The sequence below is a fragment of the Seriola dumerili genome, unplaced genomic scaffold (assembly GCF_002260705.1).
Source record: "Seriola dumerili isolate Sdu_G_001 unplaced genomic scaffold, Sdu_1.0 BDQW01000167.1, whole genome shotgun sequence".
Classification (NCBI taxonomy): Eukaryota; Metazoa; Chordata; class Actinopteri; order Carangiformes; family Carangidae; genus Seriola; species Seriola dumerili.
Genome location: NW_019174422.1, coordinates 1,794,689 through 1,809,250, shown reverse-complemented (window position 1 = coordinate 1,809,250; position 14,562 = coordinate 1,794,689). Strand labels below are relative to the sequence as shown.

The 14,562-nt window shown below is 38.8% G+C and overlaps 3 protein-coding genes across 4 annotated transcripts; 2 read left to right on the top strand and 1 right to left on the bottom strand.

Moving 5' to 3' along the window:
• The first annotated feature begins 174 nt into the window (after positions 1–174).
• On the top strand, positions 175–4,125 carry otub1 (OTU deubiquitinase, ubiquitin aldehyde binding 1). 2 transcript variants are annotated; one of them, XM_022752261.1, is made up of 7 exons: positions 175–235; positions 1,453–1,514; positions 2,020–2,118; positions 2,248–2,366; positions 2,659–2,743; positions 3,144–3,338; positions 3,544–4,125. In XM_022752261.1, exons 1-7 carry the CDS (start codon positions 193–195, stop codon positions 3,739–3,741), a joined length of 801 nt encoding a protein of 266 aa, XP_022607982.1. In that variant the 5' UTR covers positions 175–192; the 3' UTR covers positions 3,742–4,125. The 2 variants fall into 2 exon arrangements, with proteins under 2 accessions (XP_022607982.1, XP_022607980.1); XM_022752259.1 differs by having other exon boundaries at positions 1,453–1,541.
• Positions 4,126–4,908: 783 nt separating this feature from the next.
• mettl12 (methyltransferase like 12) lies at positions 4,909–6,305 on the top strand. The gene is made up of 2 exons (XM_022752300.1): positions 4,909–5,062; positions 5,568–6,305. The coding sequence occupies exons 1-2, from the start codon at positions 4,981–4,983 to the stop codon at positions 6,248–6,250; spliced, it is 765 nt and encodes a 254-aa protein (XP_022608021.1). The 5' UTR covers positions 4,909–4,980; the 3' UTR covers positions 6,251–6,305.
• A 4,966-nt stretch (positions 6,306–11,271) lies between these two features.
• Positions 11,272–14,065, bottom strand: LOC111226965 (ependymin-like). Its single transcript, XM_022752299.1, has 6 exons — positions 13,815–14,065; positions 13,579–13,613; positions 13,345–13,479; positions 12,043–12,229; positions 11,863–11,950; positions 11,272–11,716 (listed from the first exon to the last, which is right to left on the bottom strand). The coding sequence occupies exons 1-6, from the start codon at positions 13,879–13,881 to the stop codon at positions 11,590–11,592; spliced, it is 639 nt and encodes a 212-aa protein (XP_022608020.1). The 5' UTR covers positions 13,882–14,065; the 3' UTR covers positions 11,272–11,589.
• Between the last annotated feature and the right edge of the window lie 497 nt (positions 14,066–14,562).

The following is a 14,562-nucleotide window of genomic DNA, read 5'->3' as shown; positions in this document are numbered from 1 at the left end:
AGTTCGGGTATTGGGTTCTTATGCAATTATTTTTTTAATGTCACACAATAAACAAATAAGTAAGTAACTAAGTAAGTAAATAAATAAATACATTTAAATAAATAAATAAACTTTACTCTTTGTTAGCTACCGCCCGGAAGTGTGTAATGAATGAGGTCATGCAGAAGGAGGAAACAGATCTCGACAGCTAAGATGGCGGAGGAGCAGCAGGAATCATCACAGGGAGAGATGGAGGGTGAGAGAAACAGTTACGGCGCAACATATCCAACAAACAGCGCGGTCATTTCGCGTGTTAGTGCAGCTCGTACCCATCCGAGTGTCTGCTCGCTGTTCGAGCCCCTGCCCTGTCCCGGGGTAAAGTGTGCTGACATGCAGCGATGCTGGGGAGCCAGAGAGGCCAGAGCTTGTTGGCTAACGTTAGCTAGCTACCATTGCTACACAAAGAAAAATAGCCTTGTTTAGTTACTGACACGGCGACAGTAAATGACAGTCGCAGAGTTTTTCACCTAAGGAAATGTTGAAAGTGTGGGCTTAATGGTAAGGATGGTGCAAGCCATTTTTGTTAGCTAAAAAGACGTTATTCGTCGTGACTCGAATTTGTTTTGTTTTCGCACAGGTCGAGCTAGCCAAGTTTAGCTGAGTGACGGTGGCCGGTGTTGTGGATTAACTTGTTTTCATGTTAACTGCTGACCACGGCCTGAATGCGTCTGCTCGTGGTGACTGCAGATGTTGAGTACAGGAAGAGAAAATATAGCTGCTGTATTGTTGCCTTCATTTTATTTAATATTTAAAACATTGCTTAACCCCATCTGATTTTATTTACCTGAGTGCAGCGGTTTCACCAACCAGAAAAAAACTCACCTGTCCCATTTTAATGTCAAATTAAAAATTGAATGTCAATGGAGACTAATAAACAAAGTCTGCTCGATGTACATATTCGAAGAATAATTCCGGAGAGAAGAGTTAATATGCAAGATGAATCAAATTATTAAGTTGTTGCTTTTTTCATGGACATGGTCAAAACGCATTGCAGGTGCATTATGCTTGGATAATATTACAAGACAAAATCGAGCTGTATTGTTTAAGTTGCATTGGCACAACATCTAACACCTGCATAAACGCACTGTATAGAAACTACAGTGCATGTATGCAGGTAGCTCAGTCGTTCCCTGATGATGCGCACACACACACCTAACTTTATACAGCTGAAATACTTCATTAACAGTATTTAATTGTGTCATTTTCTGCTGTTTGGTGCCATATTTGCTTTATTGTAAATCTGCAGCACTGACCTTCCAACATTCTTCTACTCAAATTTTGACCTGACCAGACCGGTCTTCATTCCTTATAAACACTGGCCCTGTACCAGCTCTGCATCATGCCCGCCTATCGAGCTCCCTTTTGAGTATCTATTCCTGAAGCCTGATTAATTTCTCACCTTTTCTCTTACAGGAGTGAACTGCCTCGCATACGACGAGGCCATAATTGCTCAACAGGACAGAATTCAGCAGGAGGTGAGAAATTCCTTTTCATTAGGAAAGGTAATATAAACAAAGTCGACTTATCATTATAAATATGCCTAGCATCAGCATTAACAAGCTTCCAGATTCAACTCATTGTCATTGTCTCATTTCTTTGTTTCCCTAATGATTTGCTTTTATTCAATTAACAACTGATGACCTGCTGAAGCTTTTTAAAGCTTCCTAGTAATTAGCAACCTTGACCTCAACCTGTCGAATTATTAAAAAATTGATGATTAATGAAATTGTACAGTTGTGACCTAATAATAAAATGAGGTGTTTTGTAAAACAAAACAGAAAACAAATATAAACAAACCAAATTTTAGTGGAAGTTTTGTTTAATTACATTTATGAATACACAGCTATTTTTTTGTTGGTCAAAATCATCATCCTTCAAGAGTATAAGCACAGCCCACAACTGGTTAGGACAGAATCACTCATGAGTGAAGTTGTTTACAGTGTATGTAATAAATTTGATTTTCTTTGTGTGGGTGTCCAGATAGCCAACAGTAACCCGTTAGTGTCGGACAGACAGGACCTGTCGGTGCTGCAGAGGGAGTATGCTGAGGATGACACGGTTTATCAGCTCAAGATCAAGGTCAGTCAAACTGCATCACCTGCACCCACATCATGGTGCATTTCCTCCACAACGGATTGGATGTTGCATTGTTTCCTCCAGGGCTACAAAACAAAATCATATGGTGTAATTGTCTTTGTTTTGTTGCAGGACCTATACAAAAAATACTCGTACATTCGTAAGACGCGACCAGATGGGAACTGTTTCTACAGAGCCTTTGGTTTCGCACATCTCGAGTCCCTGCTAGATGACAGCAAAGAACTTCAGAAGTGAGTGTCACAGTGCTTACTGTTTGGGCTGTAAGTGGTGCTGCTCTCTAGACTGAAATTCACACCTCTGTCATCTTGGACTGGCAGAGTTTCATTTTCTCGTGGCTGCACAGGGTGCCCAGATATTTTTGCATGAACAACAGTCAGCTAACATTAAGGTGTACTGTTGTTGTCTGTTATGTAAAAAAAAAAAATGCACTGTTTCTTTGTCAGTTTGTCCTGCACTTTTTTCTGAAATATTAAGAAGCATCATGGAAGATTACTGACTACATGTTTTTTTTTGTCTCTTGAGGTTCAAAGCAGTTGCATCTAAAAGTAAACTGGACCTGGTTAATGAAGGCTTCACTGAGTTCACCATTGAAGACTTCCACAACACTGTGAGTTTCCTACACAAGAAGAAAATACATTCATTGTTTATTGCTAACTGACAAACCTAAATGCATTATTCTGAGTTTACTACAGAAGTAGTAGATGATTATTCTGTATATTAAAGGGAACTGTATATATGATGAAGCTTTTTACAATGCTGTTGTTTCATTCATGGTTTATTCTGGTTGTAAAGTACATACAGTATCTCTTGCATTCTTTTGGACACATTGTTTGAAATGTGTTAGCAGAGTTTACTGTAGTTTGAGCGTTTCTCTGCCACCTCTGAATGGCCACCTGCCAAGTCAGCTTAAGCAGACAGACACTGGTTTTTGGCCTGTTGGATTGTAAGTTGGCAAGCTGGACTCGTACATATCAGTCTAATGATGTCAATAATGTCTCTCCTCCAAGTTCATGGACCTGATTGAACTGTGTGAGAAACAGCCGAGCCTGCAGGAGCTGCTGAGCTCCTTCAATGACCAGAACGTGTCGGACTATGTGGTCGTGTACCTGCGGCTGCTCACCTCAGGCTACCTGCAGCGAGAGCATGGCTTCTTCCAGCATTTCATAGAGGGAGGACGCTCTGTCAAGGAGTTCTGTCAGCAGGTGGGTTTCAGAATTTTCACTTTGAAGAGCTTAAAATGAACTTCTGGTTCATGCAAAGGAAAATCTGGGTCTCATAACCATTTTCCTGAACCATTCTTTGGTAAACAAGGATGAAAAGTGTACGATCACAATGTACAGTGTCTTTACCATTCATGTTTTACAGTGAAAACTAACTCGCATGCTTGTTTTTTTTTTCTTTTCCAAGGAGGTAGAGCCAATGTCTAAAGAAAGTGACCACATTCACATCATCGCCTTAGCCCAGGCCCTGAACGTATCCATCCTGGTGGAGTACATGGATAGAGGAGAGGGAGGAACAGTCAATCACCACGTCTTCCCCGAAGGCGGTGACCCACGCATCTTCCTCCTCTATAGACCTGGCCATTATGACATCTTGTACAAATAACACTCCTGGCCACAGCCCACCTCATCCTCCTCCTGCTGAACGCTACAGCAGTTGGTTAAAAGAAATAACTTCAGCAGCCACTTTGATGAAGCATACATCTGTGTATGAGATTACACTCATGTATTTGAAAAAAAAATAAAATTTAAATCACATTACATGCCTCCCTTACCCCTTTTCGCCCCAGACTCCCAAGTTTTCCCCTCAGTCATCACAAAATGGTTAATTAAAAAAAATCTTTGGAAAAATAGTGACTCCAGGCATTTAGAGTTGTACAGGTTTTTTTTTCTTTTGTGGTTGTAAATGTTATCTACTTGCTTTATGTTGGATTCTTTTCCTTTGTTACACTGCGTTTCATTGAGTTTTATTAAAGGGATTTACATCTTATCTCTTGTGTCATGTTTCCTTTAGAGTCAGGTTGAATGTAGATCTGATAATTTGCATCATCAATTCATGGCTTTTTTTATTAATTGAGAAAAATTGGAAATCTACCAATTTCTCTGAAATATCAATGACATCTTCAAATAGCTAAATTTAATTTTGCCCTAAGATATTCGATTTACAATGATATAGAGGTGTGGAAAAGCAGAAAATTATCACATCTGAGAAGGTGTTGGTAATTTATGCTTACACAATTATCAAAATTGTTAACATTCTCCTAATGGAATAATCGACTGATCATTTTAACACCTCCAAATGTAAAAAGTATAGGTGTACAAGAATAGATGCTTCCATTAAAGTAACACTTATTTGCAAGGCAGTAAGATTATCATCCTAAATCATGCAGGTTCTTTGCAGAGTCGCTGCTGTACATTAAAGCTTTACAGAATCAAAACAAAAAAAATACCATTAAGTACAAAGCTAAAGACTTTATTATATGGTTAAATCTTGAGATCAGCCACATTACCAAATAAGATAGTCGCCTGAAAAACTTTTATTTTGGTTACTTGATAATCACGGTAATCTGCAGAAGTGACTATCGCGTAGTTTTAACCACAAGCATAATGCAGCAGTTAAGTGAGTTCAGAGTGCAGCTGCACTTTGTTTATACTTTCAACCACACATGCGCAGTCGCGTCATGCCGCATAACGTAATCAAAGATCGTCGCCTCCATCAGCAGACGCTGTCTCGCTATCGTTTTGGTGGACGCCAGTAGTCACTGTTTTTGGTACTGGGAAGTATGCTCAGAGTTAGAACTCCTTCCTATGACAAAGTGAAGACAAGCGAAGTCCTTGAAGGAAAATGTTTCCACTCTCAAAACCTTTGACATTGTTAAGATGGCGAAGAGTTGCAGCTCGTGTACGGCATCACTCTTCTCTCACAAGTAGGTTTAAACCTGGAGCCGCTGTCTAATTTAAGCTAGCTACGTTGACTGACATGTTTCTGTGTCGGTTACTGCAGGTACCACACGGCGCTGCAGCTAACTAAGCTAGCTAGCAACTACAGTGGGTTAGCTGTATGTGAATGAAGCCATACATTTAAAAGGATGTTACTTCATGTTAACTGCAATTCTGTGCTGAAGTCAGTTTCATTCAAGAGTTAAAGTATGTTGCTTCTGTTTATGTCCACAAGCAGTGTGAATCATTAGACAAACTTCAAATCACAATAAAATTACATTGACATTTTCATGCCAAATCCAGTAAGATCCAAGGTCCTTAGTAAATGTCTTGAATCTTGTGAAATAATGAAATAGTCTTTTTATAAACATAAGACGCATTGACCTCCCAGATTGAAGTCCCTCAATATGAGGGACCATGCAGGCACAGAGGATGGTTGTATCTGTGTTTCACTAATATTCACTAAATCTAATTGTCTGTTTTTCTGTATAGCTGAACTGATAGAAAACATGGATAAGAAAGCAACCTGGGACCGTTTCTACACTGAGAACAATAGCAGGACACCCACCTTCAAGAACTTTGAGTGGTTCTTTGGCTTTGATTCTGTGCGAGACTTCATCATGCCCCTCTTACAGACTAAGTCTCACCCAGATGCTCTGCTCCAAGTCCTGGATATGGGCTGTGGCACTTCAGCTCTGGGGCCCTGCATTTACAGACATTCTCCTCTTCCAGTCCGGGTCACTTGTGCCGACATTTCCCCCATAGCTGTGCGCCTAATGCAGGAACACATTCAAGCTAAAGCCATTCAACCTCACAATGTTTCCTCTCAGCTTGAGTTTGTAGAGCTGGACTGCACACATATTCACAAGCACTATGGTTCTAGCAGTGTGGACCTGATAGTTGACAAGGGCACCACAGATGCCTTGTTGAGGTCTAAGGAAGGGAAAGGGAAGGCTGCCCTGGTGCTGAAGCAGTGTTTGAAGGTGTTGCGGAGCTCAGGGTCTCTGCTCCAGTTCTCTGATGAGGACCCTGATGCCAGACTGCTGTGGCTGGAGACAGAAGCTCAGGAGCCGGGTGTGATGGCAGCAGATGTTGGGGTGCAAGAGGTTGGGGAATTAAGGGGAGTGTGTTACTACTGCTACCAAGTGACTCCTCGCTGTATTGTACAGGAGTAACTTTCTATGTGTGGATGGTCATAATGTGAAATGAATAAATTATTGAAAATGATTGTAAAAAAAATAAAAAAAATGGATATATCTTTTTTCTTGACTCACTTGCACCACATTATTAATATCTGTTTTATCTATATATGTGTCAACTCCAAGGCAAATTATGTGTTTACGTACAGTGTAATACATTAAGGCAAAATACATGTCTTTAAAGTCATTCACAAGGAATGCATATAGAGTAAGTGTAGAGCAAGCACTCTCATTCCTTCTCATTACTTGGTACACACTGCCATCTAGTGGCCAGCAGATGGCAGGACAGTCTCATCCAGCAACCTACAATTTAAAATACACATGCTTTTTCTCATGGAGGCATAGGGAGTTCAATGGACTACAAGTTACAAAAACACAAGCAAATGGACCAAAAAAGATGAATAAAAAGAAAGCATCACCACTAGGACAACATATAGAGTATGTCTATTTAGTCTTCACTAACATAAGCTGCCATTATTACCATGTGTGGCTATAGCTATAGCTTTCTATTTTTATCTGTCCTGAGAAAACTTTGCAGAAGCAAGGTTAGTACCATGGGAAAACATGTATAACATTACATGTAGAAATGAAATATGGTTACTCAAGGACTGATTGGGAGGGGCTTTGGGGTACTGGTCAGGGTGTCTAAGGTGCTGAGGATGGTCACAGCCTGAGGGAAGAAGCTGTTGCGTAGCCTGGTAGAGGAGGTCCCGATGCTCCGGTACTTCCTGTTGTTATGGTAGGAGGGTGAAGAGGTTGTGGTGCTGAAGACTTGCACTGTACTTCACTGATATGCTGTTTGGAGATACTGTAGCTCATTACAATTTGTCACTGTTCAAGGCCAAATGAACAACTTACCAATTTTATCAGACCATTTAAAGAGGTCCATCATGCCAATTCTACTTGTTTACCTTCTCCTCAATAGTCTGCTGGTCATAACATAAAGACACCAGGAGACATGGCCTGCCCTCCTCACTTTCTGTGTCCTCATCCTGCAACTCTCATCCTGTTGTTTGTGTCCATCTACGTGTGTAGTCTGCTACAGTGCATCAGGTATTGTCTATGCTGGAATACTCTTAGGTTCTGCAACCTGACTACGGTCAAGAACCCCATTGTATGGTGTTTTTATGCCTTACTATACTATGATTTTTTATAACTTACTGTAGTATGACATTTTTATACCTTAGTAAGGTATAAAAGGTGATACTATAGTATGACCTTTATACCTGACTATACTTTGATGTTTTTATACCTTACTATAGTATGACCTTTTTATGCCTTACTATACTATGACGTTTTTATACCTTACTATAGTATGACATTTTTGAACCTTAGTAAAGTATAAAAGGTCATACTATACTATGACGTTTTTATGCCTTACTATAGTATGACCTTTTTATACCTTACTATACTACGCCTTACTATACTATGACATTTTTATACCCTACTATAGTATGACATTTTTATACCTTAGTAAAGTATAAAAGGTCATCCTAAACTATGTTGTTTTTATGCCTTACTATACTATGTTGTTTTTATGCCTTAATATACTATGTTGTTTTTATGCCTTACTATACTATCACGTTTTTATGCCTTACTTTACTATGGGGTTTTTTTATGCCTTACTATACTATGGCATTTTAATACCTTAATATACTATGTTGTTTTTATGCCTTACTTTACTATGGGTTTTTTTTATGCCTTACTACACTATGGCATTTTAATACCTTAATATACTATGACATTTTCATGCCTTACTACACTATGATGTTTTTATGCCTTTCTATACTATGGTGTTTTTTATGCCTTACTATAATATGAGGGATTAATGCCTAACTATACTATGACTTTTTTATGCCTTCCTATACTTATGACATATTATAACTTACTTTACAATGACATTTTTATGCCTTACTATACTTTGATATTTTAATATCTTACTAAACTATGACCCTTTTATGCCTTACTATACTATGTCGTTTTTATGCTTTACTATACTATGACAGTTTATGCCCAACTAAAATAACTATACTAACTATACCTAACTAACTACTTTGACCTTATGCCTTATTATTGTATGAATTTTTATACCTTGCCATGCTATGTTGTTTTTATAACTTACTATATTATTAAGTTTTTATGCCTTACTATACTACGACATTTCAATAACTTACTATACTATGGTGTTTTTTATGCTTTAGTATACTATGACATTTTTATACCTTACTATACTATGTTGTTGTTATGCCTTACTATACTACGAAATTTCAATAACTTATTATACTATGGGGTTTTCTTATGCGCTAGTATACTATGACGTTTAAATGCCTTACTATACTATGATATCTTATGCCTTACTATACAATGACGTTTTTCTGCCTTACTATACTATGACATTTTTATACTTTAGTAAGGTATAAAAGGTCATACTATACTATGTTGTGTTAATGCCTTACTATACTGTGGCATTTTTTTTGCCTTACTAGAGTATGACCGTTATACCTGACTATACTATGACCTTTTTATGCCTTATTATAGTATGAATTCTTTATACCTTACTACACTATGACATTTTATGCCTTAATATATTTTGATATTTTTATGCCTTACTATACTATGACATTTTAATGCTTCACTATACTATGAAGTTTTTATGCCTCATTACTCTATGACCTTTTTTTGCCTTAGTATACTATGTTTTTTTTGCCTTACTATGTTATGACATCGTATGCCATACTATACTATGATGTTTTCATTCCTTATTATAATATGACTTTTTACGTCTCATATGGTATTTTTATGCCTAACTATACTATGGTGTTTTTATTCCTTACTATACCATATTTTATGTCTTACTATACCATGTCATTTTATGCCTCACTAAATTTTGACAATTTTAGACCTTACTATTCTATGATGGCTTTATGCCTTACTATACTATATACTTGCCTATCTGTGTGTCATACTGTGGGGTAGGTAAGAGAACAAAACAATTGTGCATTTTATGAGTAAAGCATGAACATTTCAGCATAAAATCTACATACCCCAAGGTTTTATTTCAGACGTGAAGGCAATTTGTATCTGACCTCTGGTGACCTTGGGAGGTCATTGACATCTATTGCATTTTTCCAGTTTTTGTCCCATTTCTCCATTATAATCATGTATATCTTTGCAAAAATTGCATAAAGATGCTTATTTGCTGCTGTGGCCATGTTTCAAAATTTTGCTAAGAGCACCAATTTTGAAGGGGGGACTGCAGACCCCACCATTTCTAGGTGTTAAGGTAGCTATAGATTGTTAAAAACACTGACATCTACTGTGTGTTCTGAGTTGATACATCAGTAACTACACACCTTAACTCGGTCTTTCAAAAAGCTTTTAAGTAGTCAAGTGAATGCACTGATCAGGTCATCACTTATCCACCTCTATGGTATGAAACAGAGAGCTGACAGGAACACATCCAAACTCAGTGACAGTGCTCATCTAGTTTGTTGCAGAAGTGGATAATAAGGAAGGTGAGGCAGCACAACCAGACAAGCAGGTTCATGAGCTATAAACATAAAGGCAGAATCACAGAAAGTCATGTGCGGCAGTACACCACATGACTTTGTGATTTTCTGTCTAATTTCCTCTTATTGTACCATTTCTCTACATGTCCTGGGCCAGATGAGCTGCCCAACAGCAGGTTGAAGTCCACATTCAGTGGCCTCTTGCAGCATAAGTGATTCTTGTTGTTAAATACATAACACCATGGAGGACAGGATGTCATTATACAGTCTTTGTGCTGTACATGACATTTTCTGTAGATATCACTGCAGTGCTGTAGAGTAGAAGAACATCAAGGTGGAAGCTCTTATTGTTACAAGAGCCAAACTCTCAGGCAGATGTGCTTTCCCATGTGCAATACTGTACTTAGAGAAGACTATCAGCTTCTCACTTGCGGTGGACTTTCAATACTTCCCACTGAAAAAAAAAGAACTTACCACAGAAAGGCCTCGGTTCAGCAGTGGTGGGGATGCTGACAAAGTTAAAGAGGTGGTTTTAATCCGAGTGGAGCATTTGCAACACATTTGTGTCAAAATGGCAAATTAATCATTTTATATTCCTCAGAAATAAAATCAAGAAGAGAACTGCAGTGAAAGAGTGAGACTGAAGCCATCTCTCAGAGGAAAATCAGATACAGTTTACTTGCTGAGGCCACTTATGGAGAAGCAGACTGTACTGAGGAGTGCCAGGGGTGCTACCGCCCTGTTACCTCAGGTGCAGCACAGCAAACATCACAGCAAAAGTGGTGCAAACAACATTCATATCACAGTGCTTTTACTCACATGCATTAAGTGTAGGGACCTCGCCTGGGGTGCATAGCCTCCCAGCAAGATGGCATGCAAAAAGGACTAATACAAAAAGTAATCAAACAAACAACTCAGTTGACTGTACGATGGAAGCAAATTCAATGCAGAAGCAATACAAACCATAAGGAAAAGCAAAGCAAAAAGGAGCAAAACCAATAGCGACAAAAACAGCAGCGGGTGAACCTACAATGGTCATAATGCTGCAATAAAAATACACGGTTATTGTGGCCCTACTCACCACCTCTGGTGTGGGGCATTAATACAGATACCCAAGGGAGGGCAGGACAGCAACCAGCAAAACTAAAATGGAGGCGGTGATTGAGTAAACAGTATAAAATGCTGAGTTTTGCTTGGCAATTGACTTGAACTACATGTATCCCTGAACAACAAACACAGGCCCACAGGTGCTTTATATAACCTTGTCCTTAGGGAGTTGGATGGAGAAAGCACCAGGCCTGCGAGTTGCGTTCACAAACACTACCCACCATTCAACTACACTAGGGGAGCGTTCCCCATCACAAAGGCATCAGTGCCAAAAGGAGAAGGAAAGGTCCAGATTTTGGCTTTTTTGTACATTGTTTTGTTTACATGTGTGTGTTGTACATTGTCATTACGCACAGAGACAAGGTAAAATAAACACATATCTTTAGAATTTTTATATTTTTAATTGATAAAAATGCATGTGGTCACACTGTACATTGTTAGAAAATGGGAGACAAAAGCCTGTTTATTTAGCAGCAATGTAGGTACAGCCCATAATTTGGGCCATGTTGGTAAAGAAAACTGACAACCATAACTATGTATGCCTGAGAGAAGGTGGAAGTCATCTGGTATCAATTTTTTTTTAAAGCTGCATTAACTGATTATAAAAAAAAATGTGAAAGTTGTTTGTAGCAGGAGTAAATTTAACATACACCAAAGCTCTGATTCAGTAAGGTTTGAGAGATCAGTTAAACCAGGCCTTTAATGCTTTGTAAGGAACAAGCTAAGAAAGTCTGCTGGCTCCTCTGTACTGTCCTCCGTCTCTGGGCAGAAGTCTGGAGGGTTGAGCTGACTGGGGTCCGAAATCCCAATGACATTGTTAAAGAAGCTAGTGAACAGAAACACAGTGACATAATTATCACTTGGCCAGATAGAAATATTTGTGATTTTCAAAAGTCGGTTTCTGGCCTGTCACTATTATACTGCCTTTGCTGCCATATCAAGTGGTTTTTACAGTGTCGATCTAAATCTTACTTTGTCATCATCCATCCAAACTGGTCAGTGTGGTACAAAGTGGTGATAGGAATGCATCCGAATTCAGTGACTGTGCTCATGAACTTTCCTGGAGGGACAGAGACGAAAATAACTGTGTCAATAAAATGGCATGGATCAATAAGCAGTGGCGACAGTTTGAACCGCTACATCCTCTCTCACCTTGTTTGTCGGGCATATCCCCGATCCAGGTGTTGACCAGGAGTCCTTCTCCGGGTCCAGACGAGCTGCCCAGAACAGACTGGCCCAGCAGGGATGCAGTTTTTGGGATTCCCAGAGGCTGGAAGTCTGCCTTCAAAGGCCTTTTCTTGCATGTATTGTTGTGTTTGAAAATCTCATACATGGTAGCCTGAGGGATGAAAGTTGTGGGATGAGGGTGACTGTTGCTTATTTTGATTCAACTCTGTTTTCTTCCTTTTACACGTGGCTTTTAAACTTATATTAACAAATGGTGCTGTGTACAGATTTAGCCCTTATGTTTAATTTAAACAAAAAAACACAAATTGCAGAAAAAGTGAGTGGTTTTAATGCTGTTGCAAAATCACTGTATGATTATCATAGAAAAGGTGGATATTAAATAAAATAATAAAGGTCTCAAATTGTATAAAGTGAGATTTCCATTTATCTTTTGATTATAAAGCAGGTTTAGGTTCTAGCTCAGAACTCTGTCCACAGAAAGATGCATACAGACTGTATTCAGAAACTGAGCCTTAAAACAAGCCATCAGGACCTCTGTAACTTTGTGATGTCACAACAAACACAACAAGTCACCAATCTCAGCCTCGCCCAAGTAAACCCACCATCCAAACTTGCAGGACTTGCTTTCGTTGAGTGTTTATCTTAAATCTGCTATATTTTATCAATTAGAGTCAGCCAATCAATCAGAAGAGAGGCTCAGAGCCAATCAGAAGAGAGGCAATTTAAAACCACAAATATATCTTCTTGTGGATCAACACTTTGAATAAAACACAGAAAAATGTAAAATATGGGACGTTTAAATGAGTTGATATTAAATTTGAGCATTTAAATCTGTACATTCACAGAACTACTTACACCTGGATATAACACACACAGTTTGTCAGCCATGGTCAGATAACTGTGGTTATTGTGAACTTTATCAAGTATAAAAAAATATGGATTTGTTATTGTGTCATGTGTCAACCAAAGGATCTCTCCTTGTATAAAGTATTTGCAAAGTATAATTTTGGAGATGAAATCCCTCAACTCGTTTAATGGCAGATCTTATTACCTTCCATTGAAATTAAAACTAATGATTCCTTAGTCTTAATTTGTATTTTTGCTCTTCACTTCTCTAAAATTAGAAATTAAGTTTCAACTTTGACTATACTGATGGAATAATCTTCCGATGAGGATCCCTGTGCCTTGACTTCAATAAAATAATTTTTCCCCCGTGATCAGGAGTGACTGCTCTCTAAAATGAATATTTTGGATTGCTTTGGTCACCTCTCTGTAGAGCAGAAGAACATCCAAGGTGAAGGTCTTATTGTCATACGAGCCAATCTCCTCGAGCCTTATCCGTCGCCCCAGTGCATCATACAGGTACCTGGCAGTGGCCCACAGCTTCTCATTCTGTGAGGACTGCAGAAAGGTTATATGAGTGAGTTCACATATTGTAATTGTGTTTAGTCCTGATGCTCAGGTTCTGCTTTAATGTGCTCACAAAACACAAACACTTACCACAGACAGGGCCCCGCTCAGAAGAGGAGGGCTTGCTGTGTAGAGAAGATGTGTAAAAGTATAACACTGCATTATTTAACTATTTAAATAATGTTTATATTTAATTATTTAAAGGTACACACATTTTACACAGTAAAACAGCATGTATTGTGAGAGCATAAAATGACAAAAGAACAGAGAAATAAAACAGAATCAGAATCATTTTTGTCCATATATCTATCTGGTATTTTACTTACAGCATGGGTGAGGCCTCTGTGCCAGGCAGCCTGCCAGTAAACACGATAAAACTACGAAAAGTTTCATATTTTCAGTTTCCACGCTTCTGCTCTCAGGCGACTACAAACACTCTGGTGCTTGTGAAGAGTGACTTCCTTATAAACAGCGCCACTAAGGCGCTGGGAGAAAGTCCTGCCTCCAGGTTTTATTTATAACTCTATGTAAAAAAGGTGCTCATACGTCATTGAAAGGCTTCTGCTATCAGGCTCACAACACCATAAAAGCATAACACCTGTTCTACTTTCTGCTCTATAAACTGGTTAATGTTTGTCATGGAGGGGACAATTGAACAGCAGGTTTTGTAATTGAAGATTATTATATCCACACAAATTTTACAACCAAACGTATAACATATTCAAAATACACAATGCAGTACATTACAGAGACTGCAAACATACACTGCGTTTAAGTTACAGATGTTCAGAAAAGCTCACTTTCAGACAGTGCTTGCAGCGGGGTGGCTGTGAGGCCTGCCTGCACTGGGTCAGGGGTAAAGAATGCTGTTTGTGTTCACAAACGTAGGAGGCCATAAAACCCCGAACTGGATTTGTGGTTGACTGGAGCGGAGGGATCACATGTGTCAATAACGCTGTGTCACTGTCATATGATGTGGAGGTGCGTGACTGCTGTCATTAGATAGGAGTACCTGAATGTCACAGGTATGTTCTTCCCTCACTGATTTACTCTGTTGAGCTCATATACACACTT